Source organism: Mobula hypostoma, chromosome 10 (genome assembly GCF_963921235.1).
Source record: "Mobula hypostoma chromosome 10, sMobHyp1.1, whole genome shotgun sequence".
In the NCBI taxonomy this organism is placed as follows: Eukaryota; Metazoa; Chordata; class Chondrichthyes; order Myliobatiformes; family Myliobatidae; genus Mobula; species Mobula hypostoma.
Genome location: NC_086106.1, coordinates 123,406,166 through 123,426,198, shown reverse-complemented (window position 1 = coordinate 123,426,198; position 20,033 = coordinate 123,406,166). Strand labels below are relative to the sequence as shown.

Below are 20,033 nucleotides of genomic sequence, written 5' to 3'. Positions count from 1 at the left end.
ATTGACTGTGCCCTACCTATCTGGGGTTAGGTATTAATGACAATTGCGTAGTTGGGTTTAAAGTGCATTACAGTTAAAAGTTAACACATTTACTGATCTTAAACGTGTTGCATTGTCACATTGTTCAGGCCAGTGATTTGAATTTGTTTGCTCTTAACATTTACTGATTCTTTTGCAGCTGGCTAGCAGTGATTTTGCCAGTGGAAGTGATGTCTTGTCTGATGTGGTTCCCAGCGTCACTAGTTCCCCATGCCCTGTTCTAAAAAGAAGAAATAAGCAGCACAGAAGTTTGGACGAGCTTCCGTGGAGTGCAATGACCAATGATGAGCAGGTATTTGGCCTTTGTTACATCTTCTGTGGGATGATTAAGTAATCATTAACCTAACCGAGTTAGCATAGTGGTTACATTAGAGAGATGAGAGATTAGCTTTAATTGTCAAATGTACAACAAAACACTGAAACCTACAGTGAAATATGTTATTTATGTCAATGACCAACATAGTTGGAAGATGTGCTGGGGGCAGTCCGGAACTGTTACTCTGCTTCTGGTGCCAGCATCGCATGCCCACACCTCTACGCTATCGTGCTGCCCCACATTTACCTGGTTTGCAATTCAGATGTTTTGGGGGTAATGATCAGCAACACAAGTTCAAGTCTTGCCACTGTGATTTGAACAATTCTTAAATAAATTTTGTCTTTTTAAGGATAAATATAGTCATGTACCCAAGGGAAGAGGCTTGCCATCTCTGGTCTATGTTTGACTTGTTAAGTATTCTCTGAAATACCTGAACAAAACATTCATAAGCTGCTCACGTACCATGAATGATTTTCTTTATGAATGGTCCACTATATAATGCATCATTTACTAATTATAAGACCATAAGACATAGGAGCAGAATTAGGCCATTTAGCACATCAAGTCTGCTCCACCATTTCATTATGGCTGATCTGATTTTCTTCTCACCTCCAATCTCCTGCCTTCTCCTTGTATCCCTTCATGCTCTGACCAATCAAAAATCTATCAACCTTAAATATACATAAAGACTTGGGCTCCAGCACTGCTTGTGGTAAAGAATCACAGATATACCACTCTGGCTAAAGAAATCAGTCCTCATCTCTGTTCTAAAAGGCACCCCTCTATTCTGAGGCTGTGAACTCTGGTCTCTCCCACCATAGGAAACATTCTCTCCACATCCACTCTATCGCTGCCTTTCACCATTTGATAGGTTTCAATGAGGTCACCCCTCATTCTTCTGAATTCTAGTGAGTACAGGCCCAGAGCATTTAGACATTTTGTATGACAAGACATTCAATCCTGGAATCATTTTTGTGAACCTCCTTTGAACTCTGTCCAGTTTCAGCACATTCTTTCCTAGGATAAGAGGCCTAAAGCTGCTCACAATACTCTCCAAATGAGGCCTCACCAATGCTTTATAAAGTTTCAACATTACAAGCTTGCTTTCATATTCTAGTCCTCTTCAAATGAATGCCAACATCACATTTACCTTCCTCACCACTCAAGCTGCAAATTAACCTTTAGGGAATCCTGCACAAGGACTCCCAAGTTCCTTTGCACCCATTTTTTGTGTTTTGTCTCCACTTAGAAAGTAGTCAATCCTTTCATTGGAGAGCCAGTGGATGTAGTGTACCTGGACTTACAGAAAGCCTTTAATAAAGTCCCACATAGGAGATTAGTGGGCAAAATTAGGGCACATGGTATTGGAGGCAGAGTACTAACATGGATTGAAAATTGGCTGGCTGACAGAAAACAAAGAGTAGTGATTAACAGGTCCCTTTCGGAATGGCAGGCAGTGACCAGTGGGGTACCGCAGGGTTTAGTGCTGGGACCGCAGCTGTTTACAATATATATTAATGATTTAGATGAGGAATTAAAAGTAACATTAGCAAATTTGCCGATGACACAAAGCTGGGTGGCAGTGTGAAATGTGAGGAGGATGTTATGAGAATGCAGGGTGACTTGGACAGGCTGGGTGAGTGGGCAGATGCATGGCAGATGCAGTTTAATGTGGATAAATGTGAGGGTATCCACTTTGGTGGTAAGAACGGGAAGGCAGATTATTAACAATATTCACGTGGCCAAGAAATGGCAATATTTCCTACCTTCCTGCAATTTAGCTTAATCACAACATCAAGTTAGGAAAAGGGGAAGCACCACGAGATCTAGGTGTTCTTGTACATCAGTCACTGAAAGCAAGCATGCAAGTATAGCAGGCAGTGAAGAAAGCTAATGGCATGCTGGCCTTCATAACAAGGGGAATTGAGTATAAGAGCAAAGAGGTCCTTCTGCAGCTGTACAGGGCCCTGGTGAGACCACACCTGGAGTACTGTGTGCAGTTTTGGTCTCCAAATTTGAGGAAGGACATTCTTGCTATTGAGGGAGTGCAGCGAAGGTTCACAAGGTTAATTCCCAGGATGGCGGGACTGTCATATGTCGAAAGATTGGAGCGACTGGGCTTGTATATTCTGGAATTTAGAAGGCTGAGAGGGGATCTTATTGAAACATATAAGATTATTAAGGGATTGGACACGCTGGAGGCAGGAAGCATGTTCCCACTGATGGGTGAGTCTAGAACCAGAGGCCACAGTTTAAGAATTAGGGGTAGGCCATTTAGAACGGAGTTGAGGAAAAACTTTTTCACCCAGAGAGTGGTGGATATATGGAATGCTCTGCCCCAGAAGGCTGTGGAGGCCAAGTCTCTGGATGCTTTCAAGAAAGAGATGGATAGAGCTCTTAAAGACTGCGTAATCAAAGGTTTTGGGGATAAGGCAGGAACTGGATACTGATTGTGGTTGATCAGCCATGATCACAGTGAATGGCGGTGCTGGCTCGAAGGGCTGAATAGCCTACTCCTGCACCTATTGTCTATTGTCTCTTCTACCAAAGTGCATAACCATACACTTCCCAACACTGTATTCCATCTGCCATTTATTTACCCATTCTCCTAATTTGTCTGAGTCCTTGTGTGGCTTTACTAGTTACTCAAAACTACCTTCTCCTCCACCTAGCTTCATATCATCTGCAAACTTTGAAGCAAAACCATGAATTACATCATCCAAATCATTGACATATAATGTAAAAAGAATCGGACCCAACACAAATCCCTGTGGAACATCACTAGTCACCTCCAGCCAGCCAGAAAAGGCTTCCTTTATTCCCACTGTTTGCATCCTGACAACCAGCCACTGCTTTACCCATACTAGAATCTTTCCTGTAATACCATGGGCTCATAGCTTGTTAGCAGCCTCATGTGTGGCACCTTGTCAAAAGCCTTCTGAAAATCCAAGTACACAACACCGATTCTCCTATGTCTGTCCTGCTTGTTACTACTTCAAAGAATTTCAACAGATTTGTCAGGCAAGATTTTCCCTTGAGGAAACCATGCTGACTATGGCTTATTTTATCAAATGGCTCCAAGTGCTCTGAGATCTCATCCTTAATAATCGACTCCAACATTTTCCAAACCACTGAGGTCAGGCGAACTGACGTCTAGTTTCTTTTCTTTTACCTCTCTCTTGAAGAATGGAGTGACATTTGCAATTTTCCAGTCTTCCAGAACTATTTGAGGATCTAGTGATTCTTGAAATATCATTACTAATGCCTTCACGATCTCTTCAGCCATCTCTTTCAGAACCCTGGGGTGTACACCATCTGGTTCAGGTGACTTATCAAACTTCAGACCTTTCAGTTTCCCAAGAACCTCTTCTCTGGTAATGGTAACTTCACACACTTCATGCCACCTGACACCTGGAACTTCTACCATACTGCTCATGTCCTCTACAGTGAAGACTGATACAAAATACTTATTTTCTTTGTCCGCTATTTTGTTGTTCTCCATTACTACCTCTTCAACATCATTTTCCAGTATCCTGATATCCACTCCCGCCTCTCTTTTACACTTTTTGTGTCTGAAGAAACTTTTGGTATTCTCATCAATATTATTGGCTAACTTACTTTTGTATTCTATCTTTACTTTCTTAACAACTTTTTTAGTTGCCTTCTGTTGGTTTTTGAAAACCTTGCAATCTTCTAACTTCCCACTAATTTTTGCTCTATTTTATGTCCTGTCTTTGGCCTTTATGTTGGCTTTGACTTTCTTGTTAGCCATGGTTGTGTCATCTTTCCTTTAGAATACTTGTTCCTTTTTGGGATGTATATATACTGTGCCTTCCGAATTGCTTCTGGAAATTCCAGCCTTTGCTGCTCTGCTGTCATCTCTGCCAGTGTTCTTTTCCAATCACTTCTGGCCAACTCCTTTCTCATGCCTCTGTAGTTCCCTTTACTCTACTGTAATACTGGTATATGAGTTTAGCTCCTTCTCAAATTTCAGGGTGAATTCGATCATATGATCTCTGGCCCCTAAGAGTTCTTTTACCTTCAAGTCTCTAATAAATTCTGGTTCATTGCACAACACCCAGTCCAGCATAGCTGATCCCTTATTGGGTTCAACCGTGAGCTGCTCTAAAAAGCCATCTTATAGGCACTAGAATTTCCCCCTTCTGTAATCCGGCATCAACCTGATTTTCCCATTCTACCTGCATTTTGAAGTCTCCCATGACTATTGTAACCTTGCCCTTTTGGCATGCATTTTCTACCTCCTGTTGTAATTTACTGCTCTTTGGGGGTATGTACACAACTCCCATCAGGATTTTTTACGCTTGCAGTTCTTTAGTTCTATCCACAATGATTCAATACTTTCCAACCCCATGTCACCTCTTTCAAATGATTTGATTTCATTTTATTTTTACCAACAGAGCAATGCTGACCCCTCTGTCTTCCTGCCTGTCCTTTCGATACAATGTGTGTCCTTGGACATTAAGCTCCCAGCTATAATCTTTCAGCCATGATTCAGCGATGCCCACAACATCGTACCTGCCAACCTGCAACTGTGTTGCAAGTTGATCTACCTTATTCTGTATACTGCGCATATTCAGATACAATACCTTCAGTCCTGTACTCACCCTTTTTAATTTTATTGCACCATGCTCAACCTTTTCATTCTTAACTGTATCTGAGGTTTTGCCAACATCTGTCTCCATAACCTCTCTACTAACCGGTCTGGCTCTCTGGTTCCCATCCCCCTGCATCTCCAGTTTAAACCCCATCGTGCATCATTAACAAACCTTCCTGCAAGGATATTAGACCTTTTCCAGTTCAGGTGCAAACCGTCCCTTCTGTACAAGTCCCACCTTCCCTGGAAGAGAGCCCAATGATCCGAAGATCTTATGCCCTCCCTCCTACACCAACTCGTTAGCCACGCATTAAACTGTATAATCTTCCTAGTTCTGGCCTCATTATCATGTGGCACTGGTAGCAGTCCTGAATTCACAATCCTGGAGAACCTGCCCTTTAACTTAGCACCTAACTTCCTGAACTCCCAGTGCAGAACTTCATCACTTGTCCTAACCACGTCATTGGTACCTACATGGACCACGACCTCTGGCTGTTCACCCACCCCCTTAAGAATGTTGAGGACTCGATCTGCGATATCCTGGACCCTGGCACCCAGGAGGCAACATACCATCCAGGAATCTTATTCTCGCCCACAGAATCTCCTGTCCGTTCCCCCTAACTAACGGATCCCCTATCACCACAGTGTGCCTCTTCTTCCCCTTCCCTTTTGAGTCACAGAGACCCGACCACTGTACCCTTCTTCTGTTAGGTCACCCCCCCCCCCCACCCCATCCCCAACAGTATCCAAAGTGATACACCTGTTGTTGGGGGAGATGACCACAGGAGTACTCTGCACTGGCTCCTTAACCCCCTTTCCCTTCCTGACTGTTACCCAGTTTCCTGTGTCCTGCACCTTAAGTGCAGCTACCTCTCTATATGTCCTATCCATCACCCCTTCAGCCTCCCAACTGATCCAGAGTTCATCAAGTTCCAGCTCCAGCTCCTTGACCTGGTTTGTTAGAAGCTGCAGCTGGATGCAGTTCTCGCAGTTGTAGAGGTCAGGGACACTGGAGATCTTCCTGCCTTCCCAAATCCCGCAAGAGGAGCATTGCACTATCCTGCCTGTGGTCTCTATGGTCCTAGTTGAGCAGATGTAAAAGAGAAAACTTGGAGCTTTTCTTTCCTTTGCTTCAAGCCTCCCTTCAGTCAAGCCTCGAAGATCTAAAGCCTTAAGACCACCACTATATCCACTCAGTTGAAGGCCACTGCACTTGCCCTTGCCTTCCTTTAATTTGCTCTTTCTAATCAATCCCAAACACTGATTGGCCACTGGTCAAAGCTCTGTTACGCTGCTGCAAACTGCTCCCAATTGGTTCTGATTGAAGTTCTCTCTTCTCCAAACTTCTGAAGTCCAGATTGGCTGCTTTTATGTACTGGATTGAGCCAGTTGTGTTTCAATCTGGTAGATGGTTAGTAAACAGTGTAAACTGTAACAAAAGCAGCATTAATAACGTATTGTCATTCATAGATTTTCCCCCCTAAGGTTTTATATTGTATGACAGAGTGTCATAGAGCTCACAGCATGGAAATGGGACCTTCAATCTCACTGCTACGATCGGAAGTTCCCACCTGCTTCAATTATACCAGTGCCCTAGAGGAGTAGTGTGAGCTGTCTTAATGACTATCATCCAGTAGCACTCATATCTCCGCTGATGGAATGCTTTGAGAGCTTGGTCATGGCTAAAATCAACTCCTGCCTCTGCAAGGATCTGGACCCACTGCAATTTGCCTGTCACCAAAATAAGTCTATGATAAACACAATCTCAATTCCTTTCCACATGGCCTTAGATCACCTGGACAATGCAACCACCTATGTCAGGATGCTGTTCATTGACAATAGCTCAGCACTTAACACCATCATTCCTACAATCATGATCGAAAAGCTACAAAACCTAGGCCTCTGTATCTCCCTCTGCAATTGGATCCCCGACTTCCTAACTGGAAGGCCACAATGTGCGAGGATTGCTAATAACATCTCCTCGCCGACGATCGATACTGGTTTACTTCAGGGATGTGCGCTGCTCTATTCTCTCAACACCCATAACTGTGTGGCTAGGCACAGCTCTAATGCCATCGATAAATTTGCTGATGATACAACTATTGTTGGCAGAATTTCACATGGAGATGAGAGGGCGTACAGAAGCGAGATGTACCAGCTAGTTGAGTGAGGCTGCAGCAGCAACCTTGCACTCAACGTCAGTAAGAACAAAGAGCTGATAGCGGACTTCAGAAAGGGTAAGATGAGGGAACGTGTGTCCAATCCTCATCGAGGGATCAGAATTGGAGAGAGTGAGCAATTTCCTGGGTGTCAGTATCCCTGAGGTATACTTCATCGGGAGTTTGAGGAGATTTGATTTGTCGCCTAAGACACTCGAAAACTTCTACAGGTGTGTCGTGGAATGCATTCTGACTGACTGCGTCACCGTCTGGTATGGTTGGGGGGAGGGGTGGATACTGCACAGAATCGGAAGAAGCTACAGAAAGTTACTAAATTAGCTCCATCATGGATACTAGCCTCCGTAGTAACCAAGATGGGGAAGAGTATAGTGCGAAAGTATTCCATTATTTGGTCATTTAAATAAAGCCATGTCAGTAACAATGTTCATATGAACGAGGGCAATGTTGACTGTGCAATATATAAAGAAGTCTATCAAATTTTATAGTAAAATGGATTACTTCTCAGTGTCTTGAACATTGCAATTTAATCTGTTTAAATTTGTATTTGAGGAATGATGTTTCCCACAAGTTTCAATTTGAATTGTGTTTGTAAGGTCAATTTTTTACTCATGAAAATAATACTGCCCCAGGCAAACAAGAATTAAAGTTAAATAATTTATAACACTAAAGTTTTTACAAGATTCTGATAGAGCCTTAAATTGACTCCCACACAATCCCAAACAATTACTGTAAAAATGGCAATTACTTTGCACTTTACTTGTAGAATTCAAAGATCTTCCTTAAAGGAAACCTTATGATTTTTTTTTATGCTGTTTGTATGATCTCAGAGTGGTACTTCCCAACATTAAAAACCATAATAATTCCTTGGAAAAACCATAACAATTAATACTGTAAGTCGTGTGACTGAGGTCAGAGAAATCTGCCCACAGTACAGCTGGACATTTAATCCTTCAAACCATATCATAGTTTTATGAAAACAACAATTTGATTGTTTTCATAACTATTTGCAGTGTCAGTACACAGAAAGTGCTGGTGGAACTAACATTAGGTAATATAGCAGATAACATATGAGGAACGTTTGATGGTTCTGGACCTGTACTCACTGGAGATTAGAAGAATGAAGGGGATCTCCTCTGCCATCCAATTTCTGAAAGGACATTGAACCTATCAACATTAACTCACTTTTTTTCTCTTTTTGCACTAATTATTTAATTTAACTTTATATGTAAACTTTAAAGTAAATATATATGCTTACTGTAATTTACAGTTTGTTTTCTGTATCATAATGTATTGTTGCTGCATAACAGCAAAATTTCACAACATATGCTGATTCTCATTAAAACCTATAAAATATTGAAAGAGCTAGACAGAGTGGACTGGAAAGGATTTTCCCAATAGTGGGAGAATCTAGGACCAGAGGGTACAGCCTCAGAATGTAAGTCCGCCCCTTTAGAACAGAGATGAGGGGGAGTTTTTTTAGTCAGAGGGTGGTGAATCTGTGGAATTCATTGCCACCGGCAGCTGTGGAGACTAAGGCTGATTTATACTTGTGCGTACTAGCTTACACCGTAGCCTACGCAAGTGGGCTATGCCATTGTGAGCATTTATACTTTTGCGTTGGTGTGTCTGCGTTGCTCTGCAATTCACTGCCAAAACGCTAGTTGGCGGTGGGGTTTCTATGCCACTGAAACTCAACACGAAGAAACTCAAACTTCAAACAATGGTGACTGAAACTGAAGGAGGGTGAATTTTCTGTGCTTGTCCGGCCACTGAGAGACATGGACGAGGAAATGCATTTCAAATGTCAGCAGGTAGATTTGAAGATTTGGTTCATCGTCTCCAACCATTTATTTTGCATCAGTGTACGCACAGTATACTCAGAGACTGGCAATCACCATTGGAGTTTTAGCTTCAGGTGGAAGTCAACAGGCTGCAGCAGCTAGCTACAAACTGGCGTCAAGCACAGGGTCCTCCATAATTTCGGAGGTCTGTAAAGCTTTCTGGAAAGCATTGCAGCCAGAGTTCCTTCCCTGCCCTTCAGTCGCCCAGTAGGAAGCTATTGCAGCGTAGAACGAAATGCGATGCTACCAAGCTGTCCAATCACAGTTGTTGCGGTCTGCGTTGGCCCAATGCGTAGTTACATTTTTGGGGAGGTGTGCTTCAGGCTACGGCGTAGGGTAGGGTGTAGGGTACGTGGCTACAGCGTCGATTTGATGCACAGGTATAAATTGGCCTTAAGTCATTGAGTACATTTGAAGTGGAGGTTGATAGGTTCTTGATTAGTAAGGATGTCACAGGGAGAAGGCAGAAAAGTGGGGTTATGCGGGATAATAAATCAGCCATGATTGGAATGGGCTGAATGGTCTACGTATCCTCCTTTGTCTGGTGCTCTTATGGACATGAAATGTGTTGTTTTGCAGCAGCAATATCGTGCAACATTGTAAAATTACTAAATAATAAATAAATAGTGCAAAAAAAAAAGGAATAAGAGGGGTTTACGGAATTCGGAAGTCTGATGGCAGAGAAGGAACTGTTCCTAAACGTTGTGCGCTGGTCTTCAGGCTCCTGTACCTCCTCCCTGACAGTGGTAATGAGAAGAGGGTGTGTAACAGATAGTGAGGGTCCCTAATAATAGATGTTGCCTTCTTGAGGGATAGACTCTTGAAGCTGTCCCCCATGGTGGTGAGGGTTGTTCCCATGATGGAGCTGGCTGAATCTCCAACTCCCTACAGCTCTCTTACGATTTTGTGCACTGGAAGCTCCACTCCAGGCAGTGATGCAGCCAGTTAGAATGCTCTGCCACTGTACGTCTGTCGAAGTTTGCAAGAATTTTTGATGATATATCAAATCTCCTCAAACTCCTAGTGAAGTAGAGCTGCTAGTGTGTGTTCTCCTGATTTCCCCTTCCTGATCCACAATTGTAAGGAAAATTAAACTGTAAGACTATTACCTTATACTGCATTTGGTTACATTAATAATATTAAGGGGTATAATATGTTCACTTGCTTGTTAGTGTTAACTTGCTTGCTGTTTCTTCTTGTTTCAGGTTGAATACATTGAGTACTTGAGCCGTAAAGTTAGTACAGAAATGGGACTCCGGGAGCAACTTGACATTATTAAAATTATTGACCCAAATGCTCAGATTTCACCCACAGATAGTGAATTTATAATTGAACTCAACTGTCTGACGGATGAAAAGTTAAAACAGGTAAATTTCAATACATAATGGAAGCCGTGTATTTCCCTGAAGATGTGAATGACGTGGTTACTTTTCACTGTATAATGACAACAGGAACATACCTGCATTTAACAAGTACAGATTTCTGTTGTTTTTTAAATTCAGTGCATATTTAGAGATTGAGATTAGCTTTATTTACCATGTACACAAAATGTACAGTATAGTTGGCGTCAACAGTCACCATTGCCCGAGGATGTGCTAAGGGCTGTTCCCAGATGTCGCCATACATCCAGATCTAAAATAGTATGCCCATAACTCACTAATCCTAACTCGTATGTCTTTGGAATGTGGGAGGAAACCAACACTGACACTTGGAGAACATACTGTACAAACTCTTACAGACAGTGGCGGGAATTGAACCCTGATCTTCTGCTTGCTGGCACTGTAAAGCATTATGCTAACTGCTATGCTACCATAAAATATAAAACCGTACAACACAGTGCCAGTCCTTTGGCCCACGATGTTGTGCTGACCTTTTAATCTACTCTGAGATCAATCTAACCCTTCCCTCCACATACCCCTCCATTTTTTTTTTGACTACCTGATCCACATGTGTAACCCTAATATATCTGCCTTTACCACCACCTCTGGCAGCATATTCCACACATGGTCCACTCCCTTTTTAAAAATCTTACCTCTGACACCACCCTATACTTTCCTCCAGTCACCTTAAAATTATTTCCCCTCGTATTAGCTGTTGTGATTTTCCCCTTAAGCAATTCCTTCAAAATCCTTACTCTAGGAGAGAGATCACAATTTGTGCATTATGTGTTATACAATTCTATAAATAGAACATAGAACTGTACAGCACAGTAAAGGCCCTTTGGCCCACCATGTTGTGCTGACCCATTAAACCTACTGTCAAGATCAATCTAACGCTTGCCTGCCACATAGCTCTCATTTCTCTGTCATCCATGTGTCTATCTCAGAGTCTCGTAAATGTCCTCAAAGTATCTGCCTTGCTACTGTGCCGTATTCATGTCGGTACCATATATGTGGGGCGCAGCGTGAGTGATCAGCCCATTTAATGTCCTATTTAGGTAAGGAATTACATTAAAGAGCACGGTGCCCGCCAGCGATCCGTGCGTGAAAGCTGGAGAAGGGGTAGCTACGCTGGTTGCGGGGTCGGCGGTCTGAGTGGAGCCAGCAGCAGCAGTGCGAGCTTGGTAAGTTCAGCGAGCAGCAGTGGGTCCAGTGGAAGCAACTCCGCATCAGCTTCCAGCGCCAACATGAGCCGAGCCCACAGTGACAGTAACCTGTCCACCAGTGCTGCTGACAGGATAAGAGACTCGAAGGTAAGAGACCATTCTTTAAAAACAGTTGTATTTACTGTCGTTGCAAGGCTCAGTTGGTTATATTATTCTCGATCCAGACACCCAGACTCCCCTAATATTTAGGGATGCACTCTCTGAACTGATGATTTAGACATCATGTTTCATTATGTTTTCTTGCTATGCTAAATTTCAATGTACTCCAGCTTTTCAACCATAAGACAACGGAGCCTAGTTAGGCCCTTCAGCCCATCGGATCTGCTCTTCTAATTGATCCTTCTCAACTCCATTCTCCTGCCTTCTCCCCGTAATCTTTGACGCCCTTTCTAATCAATACATTTTCAACTATAAATCTCCTCAATGACTTGGCCGCCACTCCTACTCATCTCTGTTCTAAAGGGATGTCCTTGTATACTGAGGCTGTACCACTGATCATAATCTCTCCCACTGCAGGAAACATCCACTCCATATATACTCTATCTAGGCCTTTCAATATTCAATTGATTTTAATAAGATCCTCCTCAGTCTTCTAAAGTCCAGTGAGTACAGGCACAGAGCCATCAAATGTTGCTAAACGTTAGCTGCTATATTATCACTCAGAGCAGTACAGATCAGGAGTAGACCCTTTGGCCAACAATGTCTGTGCCAAGCACAAATCCAAATCAATGTAAATTTCTTCTGGTTACAAGGACAAGGCAGAACAATGGGAATTAGAAGGAAAATAAATCGGTCATGATCGAATAGTGGAGCAGGATTGATGGGCTGAACGGCTTTATCGTGCTCTAACGTTTTATGGTCAGACATGATCCCACTTCGTCTATTCCCTCTATATAGCAGCCTTCATTACTCCCCCAGCAGCCCGCTTCAAACACCTACCACTCGGTGTAAAAAAAAACTGCTCACATCTCCTTTAACCATCTTCCCCACACCTCCCACAACCCTCCCCCACCTTAAATGAGTGTCCTCTTGTACTTGACATTTGTACCCTAGGGATTAGATTCTGCCTACCCCAATAATGTTTCTCAAAATTTTATAACCTTCCATCAGGTCCACTCAACCTCAGAGAACACAACGTTAAGTTTGCTCAACCTCTGCTTGCAGCTCTTGCCCTCTAGTCCAGGCAACATCTGAATTATGGTTTTCTGCACCCTCTCTCAAAACTTCCATTCATGGGGCAGCCAGAGTTGCACAAAAAGTCCAAGTAAGACTACATAAAGATTTGTGTGCAGTTTTTAAATCTGTTACTACCAGTAAATTAGGTTTTCTGGACATTTTGGGAGATTTGCAAGCTTTGAGGTGTATAGATGTGACAATTAGTAACTTTTCTTCTACTGTTTTCCCTCTCACTCTCTGTCTCTCTCGTCCTCATCCCCATTCTCTCTCTCCCCGCCGCCACCCTCCAATGGTTTGGCAGAAGCGATCCAAACAGCGTAAACTGCAACAGAAAGCAATGCGTAAGCGCCAGCTGAAAGAGCAGCGCCAGGCAAGGAAAGAAAGACTGAGCGGCCTTTTCCTGAACGAGGAAGTGCTCTCCGTGAAGGTGGCTGAGGAAGACCATGAAGGAGACGTGGACATATTAATGTGACCAAATGTAATATAGCAATATAGAATTTTAAATATAGTAGATTATGTAACCGGTGGAAAATCTGGAGCTGAAAGTAGAGACAAAAGCTAAAAGGGGCTGATTTCTGTTTACAATTTAACATTGTGTACTTTATTTTGTGTTTTCAAAACAACTTGGTAATTATTACAGCTGCTGAAACACTAATTTGTATAGAAAATGTTAAGTGTAGTTCAGTCTGTAAGATATCCAATTGACCTGGCAACAAACAGTATGCTTTTGAAATCTTATATATTCCTATAACACTAACGTGTGCACTATTTTAGTAGAAATATACTTCATTTTTTTGTGCTTTACTGTGGTATTTGAAATATTGCCTGTGGACTGTATATATAGATATTATATATCAGGATATTTCATGTTTTCTTACAAATATTGTTCAAATCCAATGAAATTTGGAAATTTGACTACATTTGTCAATGACTCACTAGTGCTTTATTACCTGAATTGCCAAAATGCATGATTAACCCTGTCAAATTTTGCCATATTTTATTGAAATATCCATTGTGTTCTGGTTACACACTTCATCTAAATTGGATCAGTTTGCAAGGATTAGGAAACTAATTATTTATAGGAAAAAAACACCTTTTTTATATTAATAGAACTGACTTGGATAATAGAATTGTGTTTAAAAAAAAAATGAGGGTGTTTACTCCAAAAGCAAGATTTTGTTTCTCTCATGATTAATTGAGCTTTTTTGTAAGCAGTGAAGAGAATTCAAAGTTGCTTCTTGTAAAAACAAAATGCTGGTAATTATTGCAGAACTGTTGTAGTGCTTAATATTTTGGAAACCACCAGCACTCTGTTCAGACACTGGAGCAACACCCATAAGCAGTGTTCTCTCTAATTTTTTTTAACAGCTGCCCAGACTAACCATTGCTCTAAGCAGGAAAATTTACATGGCTGAAAACTGTGATATCTTAAATGGTTTTTTTTTCTATAATATGAATTCTATAGCATAATATGAATATTTGAAGTGAAAATTGGAAAATCACATACTTTTGATTTTATTGAAATACAGTATAACAAAGAACATCTTTCACATTTCGTAAACTTTTTCCAGCTGCGTCCAATTCCAGCTGTGCAGCAACAAAGGCTATGCACAGGGAGCATCTTAGTTACCGCGCGGCTGTGCACCTGCACGACTTAGAGGGAACAGTGCTCATAAGTCTCAACTTCAATGTCTCCTGATTGGATTTGGGATGATGCCAACAGAGCGGCTGAAAGTGGAAACTCTATTAGTGAACCTAGCAGAAAAATAAGAGGGATCTCATAGGTTTTCTGCAAAGATTACTTCATTCCTCTCCACCTCCAGTGGGACGCAGCTTTCCCCCTCTCTCCACTATGTTAGGGTATAAACAGCAGTATAAAATGGAGAGGGGAAATAGCTTAATGTCCTTTTGTGTACAGTACTTATGATATCACAGGTTAGTATATATGCTCTGCAGTACTCTACATGCAAGGACTACACTGAGTAAATGTACTAGTGCATAAAGTAATTGAAAATTGCTTGCTTTCATGTGTGAAGGATAAAAACGCAGAAGCATTTGTGACCCACTTTGGATTTTAATTTAACCGAGCTTCCATGAGCAAAGATTTGTGGTCTTTTCTGCCTTTTGGTTTACCCTCCACTGCACAGGTAAAATATTGCCTCGTAGCTTTTGTTGCAAATTACTGATACTTGTTGAATCTAAACAAGATGACTGGATAGTCAGATGCAAAATTTACATTAAAAGAGTAGTATGATTTTGGATGTGAATTTGTACTGTGACTTATTGAATAGTTGAATTATGCAAAATTCGTACTTGTGTTACTTTGCTTTTGGGTTCACTGTCTCAGGTTTCTGAATAATTCTTGAGTTTGATGGCTGGGCTAAGAGCTAAGTGTGTGCATTATGTATAAACAAGTGATTCTGCAGATGCTGCAAATCTTGAGCAACACAAAATGGAGGGGGATCTCAGCAGGTCAGGCGGCATCTTGGGAGGAGAATAAACAAATAACGTTTTGGGCAGAGAGATTTTATTAGGACTTGAAGGGGGGGGTGTGAAGAAGCCAGAATAAGAAGGTGGGGGGTGGGGGAGAGGCAGGAGTACAAGCTGATAGATGATAGGTGAAACAAGGTGGGGGGTGGGGAAGGAGGGATGAACGAAGAAGCTGGGAGGTGATGGGTAAAAGTAGGAAGGGGCTGAAGAAGAAGGGATTTGATGGAGAGGACAATGGACCATGGAAGAAGGAGGAGGAGGAGAGGCACTAGAGGGAGGTGATGAGCAGGTGAGAAGGGAGGGGGTGAGAGGGGGATCAGAATAGGGAATACAAAATGGGGAGGGGGAGAAATTAGTGGAAGTCAGAGAAATCTATGTTCATTCCTGGCACTTAATCCATAACATTCTGTTTTGATGGTTGATGTTTTTGTCAAAACACTTAAATGCTGCTGGTACCCCAGCTTCAACCGCTCATGCAATGGATTCCAAGTACTTGCCACTCTGGGTAAAGAAGATTTCCCTCAATCTTCTCCCTTGCCCACTAAATCAATGCCCTTTAGTTTTATCTCCCTCTGATATGGGGGAAAAGTTTCCTGTTGTCATTCATACCCTTTATAATTTACAGATCTCAGTCGAGTCCCATGTAAACCTCTTCTGCTTGAAGGAGAACAGTTCTGATCATCTACCTGCAGGAAAGGTATCAATAAGATCAAAAAAGTGCAGAGAAAATTTACAGGGATTTTACAGAACAAGAGCACAACAAGCAACAAAACAATCCCCTTCGTTCTCTCCCACCCACATACAAGAACAGACCTCCAACTACAATTCCAGGACAGGCCTCCCTCCAAGCTTCGGCTGTCGGGCTCCGAATTCCAGAATTCCAATTGACCGCTGGACCAGCTGGTGAGGTATCACAAAATATTCTCAGAGACCGAGACTGGATGATTGGAAAACTGACAAAGAAATACTCCATCTGCCCCAAGACACTACCAATGGGGCTTCTGTATGCCCGTGAACAGAGATGGAGGACTATGTCTACCACAACAGGTGAAGATTCAGATAGACGTCATAAGGAAAAGACAGCGACTTGAACATTCAGAGGACAGAATTATAAAGAACTCAGTCCACATGACCAAAGAAAATAACCAGGCCACAACTGATAAACTAATTAAGCTTGAGGTGCTGAGTGAGATTACAGAGAGCAACATCAACCAGATGGCATCTGAATTGAATGAGATGGCCTCGGATACTACATCCGAGGGTCCAGAAATGGACAGAACCCTGCGTCTTGAATTTAACTGGGCCCATCTTTGTACGTTTTGCACATTAATTTTATTTTGGAACATTGCTGCATGTGAAAAAGCAGTAAATGAAAAGTAATTAGATTTCTACTTATGAGAAGGTGCATTGAAAGAAGCAGTGGGTGGAGAGGCTGAATGGATCATTCTATAAAGGGCTGTCCTAGGCTGTGGCCTCCCTCCACACCTGAATAATTCCATTATTTTAAACCCAGAATTGCACTGGTGCACTGCCGTTCCAATCCCATCAAAGAACTGAAGTCAGGCTAGAATTTTTAATAAATCCTGAACAACTTATAAATCCTAATTTCTTGAAGATAATCATCTTGGTAAACAGAAAGTAGGAGTGTAATGGTCCAGAACGAGGGGTCACAGTTTGAGGATAGAGGGGAAGCCTTTTAGGACCGAGATTAGGAAAAACTTCTTCACACAGAGAGTGGTGAATCTGTGGAATTCTCTGCCACAGGAAACTTGATGCCAGTTCATTGGCTATATTTAAGAGGGAGTTAGATATGGCCCTTGTGGCTGCGGGGGTCAGGGGGTATGGAGGGAAGGCTAGGGCGGGGTTCTGAGTTGGATGATCAGCCATGATCATAATAAATGGCGTTGCAGGCTCGAAGGGCCGAATGGCCTACTCCTGCACCTATTTTCTATGTTTCTATGTTTAATATCCACCCACACCACAGTAACAATGGTGATAACTTATTCACTCTCCATCTTCCACATTGTAAGATACTTTGAGATGCTTGGAGAAGCTTTCATAATTGTAACACTGAACTAGGAAGTCAGATCGCCAAAGATTCTGATTTAGAGGACGAAGAATCACAAAGTGATTTATGAAGGGGATTTTGTCAGGTTCGAGCCTTAGTGTACAAAGTCAAAGTTGAGATTATTGTCATATGCACAAGTACATGGATGCACAGGTGCAATGAAAAACTCACAGCAGTTTCAGAAGATAAACATAAATTATACCCAATTTTTACAGGAAAACACAATAAGAACAAATATTATTTTAGTACGAAGGGCAACAACACCAGATCATTCAATTGAATGATTTAGCACTCTGCAGTGCCCAGAGAGCAGCCTTGTGGAAAAGACCAGAGAGGGGGATCCAAAAAGGACTGAGAACATGAGCTGACCCATGGAAATGACCAGAGACAGGGTGCAGGGTCATGAGCAACTCCATTTCGAAGCTTCAAGGTAGATTGAAGCATTCAGGCGAATGCGGAGGGGTCAGTGGAGGCCACTGGGGCGAGGACGGTCTGCAGCCGGGTCGGCAGTGTTTGCGTTCAGACCTGGCGTGATGGTTACTCTTCATGGAAGGACTGAGTTTGTGCGACTGCTCTCCTCGAATGCTTATGGGAAGATGTTTTCGATATTGTGAGATTTATATGATCATTGGACTGTACTTTATATTCTTCTTCAGTGTTTTTTGGTGTTTTCTTTCTTGTAGCAGATTTGTGGGTGGATGATCTTGTGTGTGTGAGAGGGAGTGTTGAGGGTTTTGATGCTGTTCTTTTCCGTGAGTAAGGGTGTCTGGGACTCGATGTTATTTTTGCTGTTTTTTTGCGGGGGCGGTCAGGGATTTGATGTTATTGTTGCTGTTTTTTTTCTGTGAGGGAGGGAGTGGGGGATTTTGCGGTCTGTGAGATTTGTTTCTTTTTCTTTTTCATGCCAGTGGTGGGGGGTGGGTCGTGGATATCTTCTTTCAACATCACCCATGGGCTTTCTGTATTTCATAGCTATCTGGGGAAGATGAATATCAGAGTTGTGAATGCATACTTTGACAATAAAATGAACCTTTGAAAAAAGGTCCATTTTTAATGCAAAGCGATCAAAATGGTCATAGATTTGCTGAACTATAGGGATTAGGGCTGACAGTTTGGTTCACAAATTGAATGGTTGAAAGGAAGTAACTGTTCTTCAACCTTGTGGTGCAGGACTTCTGGCTTCTGTATATTCTATTATCCCCTCAAATTTAATTAATAAGCTTCAAGACCTAGGTCTCAGTAACTCTTTGTGAAATTGGATCCTCAATTTCCTCACTTGAACAGACCTCAGTTAGTTCAGATTGGCAACATCTCCTCACACTATCCATCAGCACAGATGCACCACAAGGCTCTGTGCTTAGCCCCTGCTCTACTCTCTTTATACTTACAGTATGATGGTGAGGCTAAGCACAGCTCCAATGTTTGCTAGTGACACCGCTGTCGTTGGCTGAACCAAAGGTGGTGACAAATCAGCATATGGGAGGGAGATTGAAAATCTGAGTGGTGCCACAACTTCTTACTCGATGTCAGCAAGACCAAGGAACTGATTTGTGTTTCCATTTCCATTGTGTTTCTTTTATTTGACCATAAGATCATGACATAGGAGCTCCACCATTCCATCATCGCTGACTTATTATGCCTCTCAGCCCCATTCTCCTGCCTTCTCCCTGTAATCTTTGATGTGCTGATTAATTAAAAACCTGTCAGCCTCCACCTGAAATATACCCAATAACTCGGCCTGTGAAGCCATCCGTGGCAGTGAATTCCACAGATGCATCACCATCTGGCTAAAGAAACTTCTCTTCACCTCTGCTCTAAATGGACATCCCTCTATTCTGAGGCTGTATCCTCTAGTTCTAGACTCCCCCAGTATAGGAAATATCCTCTGCACATCCATTCTATCTAGGCCTTACAATATTTGATAGTTTTCACCGAGATCGCCCCTCATTCTTCTAAACTTCAGTGACTACAGGCCCAGGGCTATCAAACGCTCCTCATATGTTAGCCCCATCATTACTGGGATCAATCTCATGAACCTCCAATGCAAGCACATCTTTTCTCAGATAAGGGACCCAAAACTGCTCTCAATACTCCAAGTGCAGTCTGACTAATGCCTTATAAAGCCTCAGCATTACTTCACAAACAAGAGAACATCTGCAGATGCTGGAAATTGGAGCAACACACACAAAATGCTGGAGGAACTCAGCAGGCCAGGCAGCACCTATGAAAAATAGAAGAGGTACAGACGATGTTTTGGGCCTGTCCTGCCGAAGGGTTTCGATCTAAAATGTCAACTACTTTTTTCCATAAATGCTGCCTGGCCTGCTGAATTCCTCCAGCATTTTGTGTGGGTTGCTCAGCATTACATCCTTCCCTTTATATCTAGACCTCTTGAAATGAATGCCAACATTGCATTTGCTTTACTCACCACCGACTCAACCTGCAAGTTAACCTTTAGAGAATTCTGCATGAGGACTCCAAAATCCCTTTGTACCTCTGATTTTTGAATTTTCTCTCCATTTAGAAAATAGTCTTTGCCTTAATTCTTACCAAAGTACATGACCATACACTTCCCTACACTATATTCCATTTCCCACATCTTTGCCCATTCCCCCAATCTGTCCAAGTCCTACTGCAGACTCCCTCCCTGCCTCCTCAACACAACCTGCCCCTGCACCTGCATATCTTTGTTCCATCCGTAAA

The 20,033-nt window shown here is 42.3% G+C and overlaps 1 protein-coding gene across 1 annotated transcript in view; it reads left to right on the top strand.

Annotated features, from left to right (window-relative positions):
* Positions 1 to 15,045, top strand: part of fam199x (family with sequence similarity 199, X-linked) — a 30,945-nt gene extending 15,900 nt beyond the window's left edge. Inside the window, exons 4-7 of the mRNA XM_063061141.1 lie at positions 179 to 331; positions 10,197 to 10,358; positions 11,429 to 11,683; positions 13,074 to 15,045. Coding sequence (XP_062917211.1) covers positions 179 to 331; positions 10,197 to 10,358; positions 11,429 to 11,683; positions 13,074 to 13,244 — 741 coding nt within the window. The 3' untranslated portion in view covers positions 13,245 to 15,045. The remainder of the gene's footprint in view (positions 1 to 178; positions 332 to 10,196; positions 10,359 to 11,428; positions 11,684 to 13,073) is intronic.
* The last annotated feature ends 4,988 nt before the right edge of the window (positions 15,046 to 20,033 follow it).